This window comes from Oratosquilla oratoria, chromosome 8, assembly GCF_046742065.1.
Source record: "Oratosquilla oratoria isolate Oo_2021 chromosome 8, ASM4674206v1, whole genome shotgun sequence".
NCBI classification, from domain to species: Eukaryota; Metazoa; Arthropoda; class Malacostraca; order Stomatopoda; family Squillidae; genus Oratosquilla; species Oratosquilla oratoria.
The window spans coordinates 25,178,522-25,195,906 of record NC_134784.1 but is presented as its reverse complement, the minus strand read 5'-3'; the positions used below and the strand labels follow the sequence as shown (position 1 = coordinate 25,195,906).

At 38.4% G+C, this 17,385-nt stretch overlaps 1 protein-coding gene across 1 annotated transcript; it reads right to left on the bottom strand.

Moving 5' to 3' along the window:
* Positions 1 to 3,342: 3,342 nt before the first annotated feature.
* On the bottom strand, positions 3,343 to 16,415 carry LOC143027653 (uncharacterized). The gene is made up of 2 exons (XM_076189053.1): positions 15,400 to 16,415; positions 3,343 to 5,847 (listed from the first exon to the last, which is right to left on the bottom strand). Exons 1-2 carry the CDS (start codon positions 15,992 to 15,994, stop codon positions 5,735 to 5,737), a joined length of 708 nt encoding a protein of 235 aa, XP_076045168.1. The 5' UTR covers positions 15,995 to 16,415; the 3' UTR covers positions 3,343 to 5,734.
* Positions 16,416 to 17,385: the final 970 nt, after the last annotated feature.

Sequence of the window (17,385 nt, the reverse complement as noted above, 5' to 3'; positions counted from 1 at the left end):
AAATCACGATTATAGTTTATCTAAAGTGCAAGAAGGAATGCAGTATTTGAAATATTTATCATAGTTGATATTTCTGCCCTTTAAGATGTTTTTAATCGGTATATATTATTTGTAGGCTACTTGTTTCAAACAAATAGAAAAATTTGCATTTATTATTTGCATTTATTATTTGCATTTATCATTCCGAACTATGTGTTCTTGTCCTTATTTGCACTTCATGACTCATTGCCAAATAGTCTATCTATCTATCTATCTATCTAGCTCCCATATATCTCTTTAAGATATATGAGTTTTTATATTTAGGAAATTGAATGGGTGGGAGGGGATTCTATGCCTTAAATGCCCCGTGTAGGGGCAAAAAGCTTTTGGTAGAAGTGCGGTCTTACTAAACGTCGACCAGAGTCGACCAACGTCGACCAACGCCGACCAAACGCAAAGAAGGAATGCTTATGCTCACATGCATAATTTTATATAAAAATTAGCATATGGTTGCATTATTTGACCTATTTTTTTTAAATGTGTGATTTCCATGTAATTTGATCAAAAAGAAGTCACGTATATGTATGTATGTACGATTACAATCCATATCGACTCACAAAACTAAAGTTACTCCTCTATCAACGTTTTCTCTTTCTCCTGTCGCAGGTTTAGGATAATTTTCTATTCCATCTTAGCAAAACTATTTTGTGATCCATATTGGAATAAGTACTTATTTAAATCCAATTCTACATGAGTAGAAAATATGAAGGAATATTATATGTTAATTACAATTATTTGAGAATGCACTAAGATAAGCCTTCATACACATACACAAAAATTAGCATACGCACACACACATAACAAACAAAAAATAATAATAAATACATTATAATAATAATAATAATGGACACCACACAGAATGGAAATGATTGACAAAACCAGGATTGATTAGATAAATACGTGGAAGTGATCATACCCAGGGGAATATATTGACAATCTACAGATACTTCATTTGGGTCATTCTGGTGATAACTAATTTGAATTTTGGCGCGCGTTGGCTCGAGCTGTGACGTCATAACGCTTAACTTGGAAACAATACAATTAAACAGTCAAAGGTAAAGTGTTTATTGAAATGGTGATATATCTCCTTAGGAAATATATTTTTACTCACTGTTAGTGATATGATATGTGAGATTTACAATAACGACGCATGAGGGTGTGTAAAAAGTGATAATTTTATGTTAAGTGACAAAAAATCGAAGATAATTGGAAAATCAACAGACGAAATTGGAACTTGATTTTACAATGTGTTGTTTACTATGTTTGTGACAACAGCAGCATAGAAAATCACAACAGATTCGTCATCATAGGATTGAAAATTATATCAGACATAGTAAAACTGGATTCTAAAGGTATGTGTTATCAAAAAGATAAATTGTTTTCAATATATGGGTACCATGTTCTATAAAAACTGCATTTAATATTTTATTATATTTACTGTAGATGTGAAAAAAGAGAGCATATATATACACAGGCAGATAATCACACACACACTGCTGGTAGAGTTCTCGGCTGCCACTACGGAGGTCTGGGTTCGAATCCCGCCCATGGCTGAAATAAATTCAGTATCGCTGCGCTGCGAGTCGTTACTCCAACTCTCGTGGTCAGGGAGTTGGGTGTGAGTGTGTGTAAGGTTATAGCAGTACCCATAGATGGGTCATGTAAGAGCTATGAGCTCTCCTTCGGGAGGGAAATAGCTGTCGATCACAAGTCTAACACGTGATCCAAGACAATAGTGAATCACACATGTAAACACACACGCACGCACATACACGCTCACATATACACATCGATGCTCACACGCAGTATACGTACACACACGAAAATACACACATGGACACGTATATACACACGCACACACATACACAATGAAATAGTGTGCGAAAAAAACCATTCATGAGCAAGCTAGACACTGCGAGATACAAAGGCGGGACACCACGAGCGTAGTTCCCCTTCCCTCAAAATACAACTAGGTAAATCCACATATGCACACACATGCACACGTATGTACACACATACATAATGCAAATACGCACATACACACGATGCAAACACGCACACACGTCCATAAACATATATACGTGCACACACGCACGTACACTCACGCAAGCTGCCACTAACACTCAAACCGTTACTGTCTCCCTTAGGCAAGGGCTATGTGATATGTGTAAGACTGAAATGTCACAGTATCAGCCAGTGATGCTATACGAGTAAGGAGCTCTCATCCGATTATGTAATAGCTGTCGATCACTTGTCCAGCACATGATCCACTACGAATAGGTATACACACACATAACCCTCCAGCTTATGAAATGCTGTTGAACTCCTTAGGGCTCAAATATTAGTTCTTAAACAAAACTGATTTTATTTTTATTTAGTATTATTATTTTTTACACATTATTTGGGATATTGATTAAGTTAATTTTATGCAACAGATATCTTTGGAAGACTTTAATGGCACCCCTACGTAACGCGGTCACGCAGTATTTGTTTGTTATTGGAGTACTGTACTGGTCACTGCTGGAAAATTAATTAATTTTGTGGTCCAACAATGTGGGAAGAAAGTGGGTGTATGCTTTGAGCTGGCTATCCCCCATTTTAAGGAGGAAAAAATAAATCCGCTTTATTATGTATGTAATTGTATGTTCATTTTATTTTATTTTTTTTTCTGGTGATTTTTCTTATATTACATATCCTTTCTAATGACGTTCATCCCATCACATCTTTCAGGTCGAAAGCAATGCAGTAAGGCAGAGTCCTCATACAAATCCCATCTGAGAAATTCGTGGGTTAGGCACATCCATTCTGGATGTCATTTCCTCATCCATTTACAAGGTTTCAACCCATCTATCCATCCATTTCGTTCTTAGTCTTCCCCAAAATTAACTATATTTTTTTTTTTTTTTCAAAATATTTTTTTTTCATTCTTTCCATATGCCCAAACTATCTAAGCCAGTGATTCTTTATCTAGATTTACAATGACAAAGATGTTGTTTTTGTATTTCCCTTGTAAGGGTGAAAATGCCCTTGGTAGATAGATATATGTATAATTTACTTTTCTAATAGTAGTAATTCCTTGGATTATGACAAAAGTTTGTGAAACTTTAGGGAAAAAGAGAGCTGGTAGATAAGGTTCATCAAAGAGTGCTTTAATCAGTAGCTCTCAACTCTTTATCTACAAGAGCTATTTCCTCTTAAGACTGATCAAAGACTGCCGAGATACTCTGAGCACATGAAAAGAAAATTATTAAAAATAGACGAAAATCATACGTCTGGGTTCTTCCCAGATGAGAGGCAGAAAATAAAACAAGATTTTTTTTAATATGATAATGATTCATTGGTGATGGTCGATAACATGATAAAGCTCTCTATCAGCAAAGCTTTGTTGCAGATAACACAATGCATCGTTATCTGTTCCTACTTGTGACTACTCACTCTCTGTGCGTACAAACCCAGTGAATACAGGTCAGCACCCCCCTTAGACACTTTCACTATTTTTGTAATGAAGAGGATAACTGGATAAAAGCAACCAAGAAAAATAAAAATAAAATAATAAAAATAAAAAACCTCAACATGTCATTCCATTACAAATAAAAAAAACAAACTAAAAATCCCCCCAAATTTGGGGGAATTCAATGTCCATTCATTAAAACGTCCAAATTAACTTCCGACACCATACTAGGCGACCACACAGAGTATCTAGCGAGTAGTCAAAGTGACCAAGCCTTTTAGCCCCTTTACAATCTCAGGTAATCTTACTTTTTTTTTTAAATCCATAGCCTGGCAAAATTATTGAGCCAAAAGTGAAACCCAAAATAACAAAAGGGCTAAAACTACCACGACCCTTTCACCTCCTAACTCAGCTTACATCCGCTGCCAGGCAATTTAATTTTGCTGAGGGGGTAAGAAAACCCCAGGAAGTGAAAGTGTCATCCTGATGCACATCCCATATAAGACTAGACATTGGCTATTGCAGTACAGCATAACGGAACCACCGAGGAACTGTACAGTAGGAAGACATTCAGGCCTATTGTGTTTCGTCTTCAATGCCAGACTGTAAACTGTGCATGACAGTATGAGTATTTGAGTACCACATAGCTGTGCCTGTATCTCAGGCTAGCCAGTGACGTGTTCGTTATGAAAGTACAGCATCAGTTTCCAGGTGTGTCTGGCAGAAAGACTGACAATGAATTGATGATGAAGAACAATTTTTTCCTCTTGAAAGGTGGAAAAAGGTTACATCATCAAAGCGAGATTTTAATCTCACTCATTCAGCAGTGCTGAATACAGGCTCTCTGGATCTAATGACCTCCAAACTCCAGACTTAATGAACTATCGGAACAGTACAATTAATTTCATCTATTGGTTTGTCAAATCATCGAAAGAATACTGATTAACGTCATTTAGAAAAGAAAATCAAAATGTAATAATCATGTCTCTAAAGAATTTCCTTGTCCTAATGTATGCAAAATTCAGATAGTACATACAGAAATGGAAAATATAAAGAAAAAGGTAAAGAAATGATTGAGTCAAAATATTCAGTCTGCACAAATCAAGATCAAGTCCGCTGATAATTAAATTTAAATTGAAGAAATGGCACAAAGTAACAAAATATATTGCATGCTGCTAAGCTCAATTCCTTTGAAATATTGTCAATTCATCTTGCAATAAATTCATTACTAATTCATCAATACAATGAAGTACAATTTTGTCAAACAGCCAATTAAATTTTTTTACACAATATTCTTTAGACAAATTGGTTGTCAGTACACATGAATTCTTAAACAAACTTCAGTGACACAAACCCTAATCTTTCAAAATCTGCTTCCTTCCACTTAAGATGGCTTTGAGTTATCTTATTGCGTATATTTGTGATGTGATGCTCGTTTTAAATAACAGCCACAGCAATAAACCTTTGATGTATAAAAATAGGATGAGATCCTTCGCTAACTTCCCCTTAAGGACTTAAACCAATTGGTGGAGCACAAAGGATAAGAGGATGCTCTACCAGCAGAAAATAAAATAAATAAGATGTATTAATAGTCAATTGTCCTCAAAAATAAAAGTAAAAAAATAATCAAAAAACTATCAATAGTCAATTGTCTTCGATAAGAAAAATATACCATATTTATATCTAATTTCCTCTTCCTTTCCTTTGCTTAAAATTGGGTCATTCTTTCTGCCCCACCAACATTCTTTTATCAACTAGACTGATACCAAACCAACTCGTATTTATCCTAAGCAATGTACATAAATTAAATAATTTAATGACTAGGCTAAAATATGCCCAATGGTGAGCCGCGGACGGCAGGCAGACGGACAGGAGGACCTGGTCTCCAACAGGAAGGTGTTAGGTCGTCAACAACTCAGATCCTCAGGATGAAGAACCTATTGACTTTGGGGACTTCTTCCTGAAGGATCTTCAGCAAACACCCTTCCCCGAACACGGGAACATAGGCTTAGTTGAGGGCTTTACACAACATCCTGTGTTCCTTGTGGACCCACGTCCTTCCTCTTCTGCTATAAGGATGCGACTCCTTGCCAGACCTTCTTCAGGAGACTCCTTGAAGTTCCTTCTTTGAAATCCAGACACCCACAGCTAATGCCTCTTGAAGCTGCAGGTACGTGTCCTCCTCTTCGAAGGAGGTCTTCTGGGATATCCTGATTGGGGTCTCCAGAAACGAGTCTTGTGGTCTTACAACCCAAGAGTCTCAGTGGCTGGTCTCTTCCTTGGGGAGTTGATCATCTCAGGCTCGCTGTCGTCAGATTTGCACTGGGAATGTATCCTCTTCCTCTGACGTCCGTACTCTGAAAGAGAACGGGAGACATAAGTTCACATTATCAGAGAAAAGAACGTACATACATTAAGACATCGTGACAAGTTAAAGAAGGTGGAACAAGAAGACTCAAATCTGATTTAGTCTACTCCTGACCCATATCCCTCTGAAAAAACTTTGGATAAAACCAATCTGAACTCGGAATTAAACCCGTTTTCTTTCTTCCCACTTTCTTCATATATACATTTACCAAAAGGTCTCTCCCCCATTGTAAGGAACATGGCCACCCATTCCACACCCCAGATGATTCACCCCTTTTCATCTTAGCTCCTTGTGGATGAAAGACTATCCCTGACTGCTTACCACTGCCTGGGTCAGAAGCAGTGCAGCGAGACACAGAAGAGAAGGAAATAATACCATTTAGGGATCTTATACACCCCACATTGGGATGTGAAGCATTAGTGAGGTTTGTACACAAGAGAATCTATTCTAGCAAAAGGACTTGTGGGGTTGGAATGCGTGTAACCTTGAGTCAGTTGTTGTTGGCTGTGATTTACCAGCGTTTCAAAGGATTACTAAGGATTACAAAGGCGGAGCATGTCGACAGGAGACCTTTTGGTCCATATCTAGGTCGGATGCGAAAAAAATCATAATAATAATAAAATAATAAATAAAAAAAAACTATAATAATTCCCTCCATCCACTCACCGTCGGTCAGGCGAAGGTGAGTGGATGGATAGAATAAGAATAGAAGAACAGAAGAAGAAGAAGGAAAAAATCTCTTTCCTTAACATAACTCCAGCTCAACCACCCTAAAGTTACTAGCGATTGCCACTTGCCCAAGCTGCCCGAATACAGAGGCGGTGGCTTCGGCCGTAGTTTAACGCCAATAAACGAAGTGTCGCGGACACTTGTACCTGACACACGACACGTCACAGCTATAAAGGAACATCTTTGGTGGTTGTTGTATACAACGCTGTTTATAGTAAATAAACTTAAATTATAAACAAATAAACAGCGATGCAAATAAAAATAAGATAAAAGAATTGATATATATATATATATATATATATTATATATATATATATATATATATATATATATATATATATATATATATATATATGCGCACATACGGATAGCCCGCCAAAATACGTTACATGGATAGGAGGAGGATGGAGGACGAAGGAGGTGGTAGGGAGGGAGAGGAGGCACGCCAAGTGAAAACAAACTAGGAGGATATGACCTTGGCCGGTGGGCAAGCTTACTACGCGCGCGTGGACGCGCGCACACATACACATTTTCGCGCGCGCGCGTAATTCAAAAACGAAGAGGCATCGACGACGCAGAAGACGAGGGTACAAACGGAAATTGTGTGTGTGTGTGTGTGCGTGTGTTTACGTATTTGTAGTGTACAGGGATTTTTTTTTATTTGGGTGGGGTAACATATCTTATTCTCCAATGATCATAATTATTTTATATTCATGTTTATGTGTACGTATGTATGGTGTGTGCATATATGTATGCACCTACTGTAATTGTACAGTATAAATGTTTCATACTTCTACCGGCCATATCTGGTTTCTAAAATGCTTAAGATGTTCTGTAATTAAGTAAATATAAAGAAGTAAAGGAGGAAGAGGAAGAAGAGGAGGAGGAGGAGTTTTACACGTGTTGGTGCATGTACTTGGGACGATCCTTTCTAGAACCTTCTTGCCCAATCTCAAGGCGACAGCCTAAATGAATTATATAAAGTATTTCATAAAGTCTCTCACAGGCTTCCTATACACATATGTTTGTGTGTGTGTGTGTGTGTGTATATATATATATATATATATATATATATATATATATAATATATATATATTACACCATTCTTACTGATAACTACATTCCTCGTACAAGATTAGTATATGTAATGTCGACCGTTAGTACGACGACCGTTATCAACTGTCGACGATATGACGTCATAGCGTCAGGAACATTTTGGCGGCATCGACACTGATAAAGGGAGCGAAAATGGTGACACGCACAAACTAGTTCACATTCAATTGTAAGTATAACGTAGAATTATTTGCTTATATCTGTAATATAGTGGTGTTTTGTGTTTATGATTTATTAATTTTCTTACTTGATAAAAATGTCGATTAATGGGGATTGGATTTATTTATCCAAATCAAAACGTCTCGATTTTTTTCTCTCGAGCATAGCTAAGGAAATATCTATTTAGAGATAACATGAGATAGAAAATATTAAATATACATACGTATACATATAAATACTGTAGGGCTCATCTTAAAACAATCTCAGCATACACAGTACGCTGTTTTCGTGTGTGTGGTATGTTAAGTGGGTGGAGTGCCAACTCACAGAAACTACGAGGAACTCGTACAATGACGTGTTCAGTTTTCGTTGAATACCTTCCCCCCGGTGTTTGAATTTTGGTCAACGCCAGGTATTATTTAGCATAGGCTCGTGTTTTGTGGTTAATTCGAAAAAAGGGGCAAATATTAATCGTTTCTGAAGTTGATATAATTATAATGAAAGTTGGATAAAATTCGATGAGACATGACAAAATGTGACGTGGTTATACGTGATTACACAACCACACTTGTAGAGGGAAGAGGAGGACGAGGTGGAGGAGGAAGAGGAGGAGGTGGAGGAGGAGGAAGAATCCTCCCGCCAACTTGTTGCAGCCATGAGCACGTGTGTTCGTGCGTGCGTTTGTTCATCACACATTGCGTAGTTGTAGGACGCATGCGCGCGCATGTGTGTGTGGAGGCGATGCGGTTGCCCGCTAATATAAGCTGGTCGGGGCCGGGAGAGGGGAGGGAGGGAGAGAGAGAGGAAGGGAGGGAGAGAAAGAGAGAGGGAGAATGGGAGGGGAGGAGAGAGAGAGAGGAAGGGAGGGGAGGAGAGAGAGAGAGAGGAAGGGAGGGGAGGAGAGAGAGAGAGAGAAAGGGAGGGAAGAGAGAGAGATAGAGAGAGCGAAGGAGGGGAGAGGGAGAGAGAGAGGAGACAGAGGAAAGGAAGGGAGAGAGAGAGAGGAAGGGAGGGAGGGGAGACAGGAAGAGTGGGGGAGAGAGGAAGAGAGGGGGGAGAGAGAGAGAGGGAGGGAAGGGAGGAGAGATAGTGAGAGATGTGTAACCTTACCCCCGAACTCTATTTCGTGGTAAATTGCTCCGTATATTTCAACCCAAGCGACTTTATCCAGTTGTGGGTTGACCCCTTTACTCAACTCACGGCGCCAACGAAGCCCGCCACGTTGGCTACCCACGCAGTGACGTCATCACGGATATTTTCTTCTTCAGATGAATAAAATAGCAAGCCGACAGGCAGTAGTAAGGAGTATGAAATATATCCCATCAAATTAATGTAACCAAATTATTTCAATATATATATATATATATATATATATATATATATATATATATATATAACATATGGATTTTGTTCAAAGCTTCATCGCCTCTAGATGCATTCCACAGCTGTCGTCTTGTGATTTTAAGGTTCGAGTTCAGTACCCGTTTGAGAAAAAGCCTAAAAAAAAAATGAAGGTACAATATACTTGATTATATATATTTTTTCAATAATCATCGGTTAAGTTGAACTTAGTGAATCTAGGTTAAGTTAGGTTAAGGTCATGTCTTTTTTTTTTTTTTTTAACTTCAAAATCGAAAAATCTTAGTACGATATCCGGCAAACCGGCTCCCCAGATAAGCCATGTGCGTTCCGACTGTCCGGTGCGCCTCTCTTACGTAACCGGGTACTTCCCGGACACTATGGGGGCCGGCCGGACGCGGAGCAACCGTTGCTTTGGTTATTGGCGGGAAACTGGTCTCCCGCGCGCAGTGGGTAACCACACCTACGTCCCTAATTACCCATGATGCTCGCTCAGGGTCGTGATTGGTCAGAATAAGCATGGACGATTTTTATTATTATCATTATCTATTTATTTATATTTATTTATTTATTTTGGTAGGGCTGATTTTTTTGATTGTGTAGTTTGAGGAATTTGTGTGTGTGTGTGTACGTAGGTGATTTCATTGAGCTTTCCTCCCTAACTCCCTTAGTGAGAGGATCAAATTAACTTATCTTATTAACCTTCTCGCCCAATTATACATTTTCCTTTCCTCCTTTTTATTAATTTACTCCTATGTATTTCTATTTTCTTCTTCCTTCAATTCTAAACAAAGCAATGTATGCGGGCATGTATATATATATAAACATATATATATATATATATATATATATATAAACACACGCATGTAGTAGATAGCGTCTTAGGTTGACACGCTAATCCCTAACTAAACCACCGCTCAGGACTTGAAAAGAAACATAATACATCAAACCGTTACTTAACCCCCTGGGCAAAGGAAGGTGAGTGTATGTGTGTGTGTGTGTGTGTGTAAGGTCACAGCAGTACCCATAGACCGGCCCATAGACGAAATCTGGGTTCTCATCCGGGAGGGTAACAGCTGTCGATCACGAGCCCACCACGTGGTGTAAGCCCAAAGTGTTGTTGGATGCTAGTGTCTTGTACTGCCAAAGCTAACGGTCCAAGACAGGTTTTAGGGCTGGTATGTCACGTTCAGTTTTTATCAATGAGCTGCATTCTTTGGATATCTCCCCTACTCCCTTGTGGGTAGCCAAATAAACAAATAAACAAATAATAATAAAAATAGAATAAATAATAATAAAAGAAAATAATAGTAACAATAGTAATAAAACAATAAATAAATATTTCGTAAACACATTGAATTCCTAAATAATAAATTGATCAATTATGTGGATATCTGGGCGTCAAATTGAACAGATTACATATAATAGAAAAATACACAAGAAAATTTCCTGTGCACAAATATTACACACGAGAAAACTTCTGTGAAAAAATGGCACATTGAATGAAGAATCAAGTTCTCCCTACTGGAAACAATATAGGCACTTTCCAATATTCGCAAAATGTTCCGAAATCTGGAAATTTCTGGATAAACGAAATTCCAAAATCTGGACATTTTCGGATAAACGAAACACCGGCATATATATATATATACATATATATATATATATATATTGTAAAATTGTTTGCTTTTGTCCCGAATAAACTCTGATTTATTCCCAAAAACAGAGAATTATCTGTGTAGTAACCAACCCACATCCCGATTCTGTGAAGTGTGTGCTTCTCGCACGCCACTTCTACGTACTACAGTACATGACGTCATCAAGGAATACTTGTGTCAGTAACTTTACGATGAACCCGGAATTTACTACCTCGTAAAGTTACGAATATTGTAAGCTTGGTAGAACAACGCAGGGAATACCCAGAAAGTGTAGTACTTAGAAATGACTGTATATTACAACCACTTGTATCCGACCTAAGTTTAAATTGCCTAAGCATTAATATACATGAAGTACAATTATATATTTTAGTTAAATATCATCAAATGTTATTATTTTAACATACCTAATAGTAATTCTTCCCATCACTAATTTGCTCTTTATAACTGGTTTTTAATACATTATACTAATATATTTTCGGAAACTAACATTATAGATTTTATAAAATAATAAAATATGTACTACTCTAGGTAAAACATATTCGTTGTAATATTTTTAACAAATATTTTTTTTAATTTGTTCTTTATTGCCAATCAAAACACTGTCGCATTTTTCTTGTATCATTATTTCAAATTATTTCTATGCCTTATGAAATATCCGAACGTTGCTAGCAAAAATAAAATAAATAAGTATAGAATTAATTTTTTCCGCTTTCTCCGTATCCCAACAATGGAGATGATAAACTATTACGTTTCTCCAACATTATTTCTTACATTTCCCTAAAATAATGTATTTCCTAGCCCTACCTAGGTCAGGATAGTTGACCTTATTTCCTTGTCTTACGACACTGCTTCTGACCCAGGGCAGTGAACAGGATGCAGGGATGACCCGTCATCCAGGAGGTGCCAAGATAAAAGGGAGGGAAGAGGGTGGAGGGGAGTGGAATATATGGGAAATGAAATGGGTGGGAGTGTTTTCTATGCCTTTTTCTTTCTGGCTACCCCCCGTGTAAGGGGGGAAAAGCCTTTGGTATATGCATGTACCTAGATTAGGATAGGTGACCTTATTTCCTAGCCTTACCTAGGTCAGGTGACCTTATTTCCCAGCCCTACCTAGGTCAAAATAGGTGACCTTATTTCCTAGCCCTACCTAGGTCAGGATAGGTGACCTTATTTCCTAGCCATACCTAGGTCAGGATAGGTGACCTTATTTCCTAACTCTACCTAGGTCAGGATAGGTGAGCTTACATTATCGGCCGAAATAAAGAATTCCATTTCATCGACATTTTCAAATCGACAATATTGGCGCACCATCCGTTGTTATAAGCATCAAAATTATTTGAAAGATTCAATATGGCTTTTATTATTAGTTTCCGACGATTTCTTGTTGAGAAACATTTACTCAGAAAAATAGATCTCGTGTGTGTGTGTATATATATATATATATATATATATATATATATATATGTATATATACATATATATATATACATTTACATAGAATGGTTCCCAGTGATTAATCAATATCTTTTTTCAACCACAAATCACTTTTAATTCCATGCCATCGCAGCTGAGACTGAAGAATTGCTCGATGGAGGCATCCGTTGGAAATTGAGACGTGGATGAGCCGAGAATTCGAACTCAGCTAACCCGTAACAAGGTTACAGTGACTTAAACCAATGCGCATTGGTTTAAGTCACTGTAACTTTGTTACGGGTTAGCTGGGTTCGAATCCTCGGCTCGTCCACGTTTCAATTTCCAACGAATGCCTCCATCGAGCGATTCTTCAGTCTCGACTGCGATGGCATGGAATTAAAAGTGATTTGTGGTTGAAAAAAAATATATATATATATACACACACACACACACATTACAAAGGTAGAGCCTGCCGACAGGAGACCATTTAGTCTATAGGTCGGGTGCTAAAAGAATTAATAAATAAATAGCATGAATAAATAGATAATAACTAATAAACAAACAGATAAACAACAATAACCTAAAAACAAACAAATAATATATTCCCCAATGGAAAGATGCAACTGATAAAAGACTGGCCTAATCTCTATTTCCTTATCCAACCCTTTCCCGTACGGTAAAATCTAATATATACAGCTGCCGTCATGTGATTTTATTAAAATATTGACAGACGCTGTCAGCTACGCTTTCGTAGATCTCGCTAAAGTATAGAATGTGATCAACGCGTAGGTTTAGAAAATGAATTATATATTTAATAGTTTAAGTATATTTTACTTTTTTAAGTAGGTAGTTCGCCTCAAGACATATTTATACAAAAACTTAAGGACATATTAGGATTGTTAGGTCATATGTTAAGTACCTACGTCATAACACAACCATTTCACTAACGACCCTCCCACAAGCAATTCCACTTTCCAACCCCGAAAACAACTTGATTTGGTGGTTAGTGTCACGGCTACCTGTGCCAAGGCCTTACTGTGGATCACGGAGACCTTACGTTGAGTCTGTGATATTCCTTTGTTGAAAATAAGGCTTCCTAGTCCTTAGAAAGAATGGCGTAAGGGCAGCCTTAGAAAACGATACCCGGATTTCTCTCCCTCCCTACCACTCCCTCCCGCCTGCTCAAGTCCTACTTAGAGTTAAGTTGCATTCCTAAGTGGTCTGTACTACTTCAAGAATGATCTAGATTTACTTAGAAATTCGATTATTTTCCTATATCACCGATTATAGAAGTATGCTATATAGACGAAATATTTACGCAGCATCTGATATATATATATATATTGACCTATATACACACACTACGTTCCTTATCTTTGATAGAAATGTATAAACAAACATTATCACAGACTATATGTTACTTAGTATATCAGTATTTTTAGAAGAGTACATAAGCCATTCTGTGAATGCTTTCTGACAAAAATGTGAAAGCTTGGTCATTAGAATAATAGCATTATTTTTTTGACGTTCGTGTGTGTGTGTGTGTGTGTGTGTGTGTATAGAAAGAGGGGATAGAGGATGAAACGAAATTATTCGCGAACTTTTTTAATCGCTAAAAATATAAATAAAACCCGCCAATCTAGACACTACATCGCCCTTATCAATAGCCAAGGACACAATCAACAATTGCGTCCAATAGCACACGTCCAAAAGCGTTTACATAATTCAAACGCGTACACACACGAAATGCCAAGATGGAATGTTATATTCGTAAACGAAAAACAAGTTATGGACCAAAAGGTCTTCTGTTGGTGTGCTCCTCTCTTGTATACTTTGAGAGTGGGAGAGGAGAGAAAGTAAGAAGAGAAAGAGAGGGGAGAGAGAGAGAGAGAGAGGGAAGAATAGTGAGAGAGGAAGAGAGACAGAGAGGGGAAAGGGGAGAGGATTGGGAAAGAAAATGTGAGAGAGGGAGAGAGGAAGAGGAAAGAGAGAGGAGAGAACAGGGAGAGAGGAAGAGGAAAGTGAGAGAGGGAGGAAAAGGAGAGAGAGAGGAAGGGAGGAAGAGGAGAGAGAGAGGGAGGGAGGAAGAGGAGAGAAAGAGAGGAAGGGGAGAGAAAGAGAGAGGAAGAGGAGAGAGAGAGGGAGAGAGGAAGAGGAGGGAGAAGGGAAGAGGAAAGAGAGGGAGTGAGAGAAAGGAAGAGGAGAGGGAGAGTGGAAGAGGGTAGAGAGGTAGAAGAAAGGAAGAGGAGATAGAGGGAGAGAGGAAGAGGAAAGAGAGGAAGAGGAGAGAGAAAGGAAGAGGAAAGAGAAAGGAAGAGGAAAGAGAGAGAGGGAGGAAGAGGAGAGAGAGGAAGAGGAGAGAATGCGATCGTATAGATGTGCTTGCATGTTCGGAGGATAGCGTGGAGGGAGGGGAGGGGAGGAGGGGGGTAAGAGCCGAGGAGGAATATAATAAAGAGGGGGGAGGGGAGGGGAGTGAAGGGGTAGAATGAGGAAAATGGCGTACACAAGACAAGAATATAGTAACACTAAAGGGAATAAATGAGGATAATATTAATATAATTTGGTATTGAAGAATGTTAAATGTGTTGTTAATATATTCAACACCCGGTTGTAGATGTCAAACTATTGTATTTACGACCCAAGGCCCCGCGACAGCAGCCAACGATCAATAGACCCAAGGTTCGCTTGTATACACGAAATTGAGGGAAGCTGTGTATATACGACAATGAATACATACAAAACGTGTATGTATTTGTAAGATGGCTACCCCCCGTGTAGGGGGAAAAAGCCTTTGGTATATGTATGTATATGCATTTGTAAGATAATTCAAAACGTTTGTAAAACCTAAATTCAAAACACACAAAATCATACATTATGAATGTAATTTACAATCATGTTAATACACAAACGGAATAACATTATATATGTAAATATAATCTTAATGCACCAAACATATTACGATATTCATTTTTACACTATGTGATGCTCTGGGATTTAGAAACTAGGTTAGATTTGAAACGAAAATAGAAAAAAATAGTTGGAAAAGGTGCACAAAAAAGTATATTTACATTTTATATCACAAAATAAAAAAATAAAAAAAATCTTACCTGTAATTTTGCATTGTTTTGTTCTTGGGCTTGTTGGTGTGTTACTCCCGTAGACTGTCGCGCTGTGTTGGGTCTCTGCTTCTGTGGTTACACTGCAATGCATATCCGTGGACGCTGTGGTCTTGCTGTGGCGTCGATTGTCGAGGGCTGTGAGTGCTGTGATGCCATGGTACAGGAGCGTGCTGTGTTTGTCTGCTGTGGAACTCGCACACAGACATCCAGCTGGGTTGCAGCAGTTTTCTGTGGCTGTGGGGTCTGTAGGTACCGGTAGACGGTCGTTGAGAGTCTGTTGTCGGTTGGTGCTGTGGAGAGTCTGTGGCTGTGGACGGGAGGATCGTTGCTGTGGGACTGGGCTCCACAGATACCGTCCTGGTGGTAAGGGCTTTTCTGTTACTGGATCAAAGTTCCATTTCTTACGGAACTGTTCTTGGGAAATGGTGATCAAAGATTCCGCCATTATGATATTCCTTTTGGCGTCATTAGGGCCTAATTCTGTCAAGGCCCTACGAGCTGCTGGCCTCTTGACGCAGATGCTAATGTTAGGCAGCATCCGACAGGCGGGGATTTGAGGTGGAGTCTCGATGCTGAAGATCATTTTGCTAAGTCGTCGACAAAGTCCTCAATGTCTTCAAATGTCGACAAAAACTCCCGCCAAATCTCGGGGGGGAACGTTGAAATATTACCAAGTTCAACCGAAGGTCTGTTCTTGTTGATGCAAAAGCACAATCAATAAACTGCGAGAGGGAAAGAGAGACGCGTCTTGTCACTACGAGAACTTGGACGTACAATGAGCACAGATTCAACACCACAACCTTGGCGAGCCCGGCAAGGGACGTCTGGTTCCCGCCGATGCGCGACGATATTTAACTTCAAATGTTCAAAGAGCGCGGGAAGATCCGAGCTCGGCGGTGGATCCAACGGTCGGAGGTGGTAGGCAAGAGGCGACTGAGGAACTTTAATTTCAAAAGGCTCTCTCTATCTGCGCCCGCCAAAGCCACAGGTCTGGTGTGTACTGCTCGCTGTGTAGATATTCAAAGTTAAAGGTTTCGTGGAACTAGTCCCACAGATGCCAAATTTTATTTTCGTAACACTTTTTATTTATACCTAAACTTTCATTGACGCGGTCCTCCGATAAACGTATCATCATCTTCTAAAATTAAGAATTTTTGTTTATTGATGTTATATATCGTTCGTTTGCAGTGTAGTGAAATAATATAATAATAAGAAATTGTAAATACATTGATGCGTATGAGCTTTGCGTTACGTTCAGCCGAGGCTCCTCCCACCGCATCACATGATTGGCTGATGTGAAATATATTCGTGCGTTTTGTACACGTATTCATTTATAGCATCACTTGTACAAGTTAAACCTTGTTTTGTCAATATAACATACACATTTATTATCATTAAAACTATGATTATGCTTTATTGTGGTGAAATAATTATCTATCATGAAATAAATGAACGTGGTTGTGAGATAAATTGGTAGAGTCGTCGATGCCAGACGCAGCCATGTTTGAATTTTGGCGGGAGATGTCCGCCTCCGTCCACAGCGGTGACGTTGAATAAGATTGGTGCTGCCATCTCATGTTCACTCCGTGAATAAATGACAACAACATCTCAAACAATTATATAAAACACTGGTCGTTTGAAATACGCATTCATTTGTTTCAATTTCTTTATAATATTAGCAGTCTCGTGGAGGCGTTATATCGTTTAATGAATAAAGTGTTTTCCCGCTAAAAATATATTTTGAAATATCTGGATGACTAGCCGACCCTGTGACGGTTTGAAAAGGGTATGTACAGGTGCGTTGGAGAAAGAGGTGCCAAATACAAATAAATACACAAAAATAACTGACCTTCACAATGCTTTTAAAGGATTTGTAAGCCATATAGAATATCAAAGAAAATAAAACAAATCGTATATAAGACGTATTTTGTATATTCGAGAATTACTTACTGAAATATAAAGATTCATTTATTT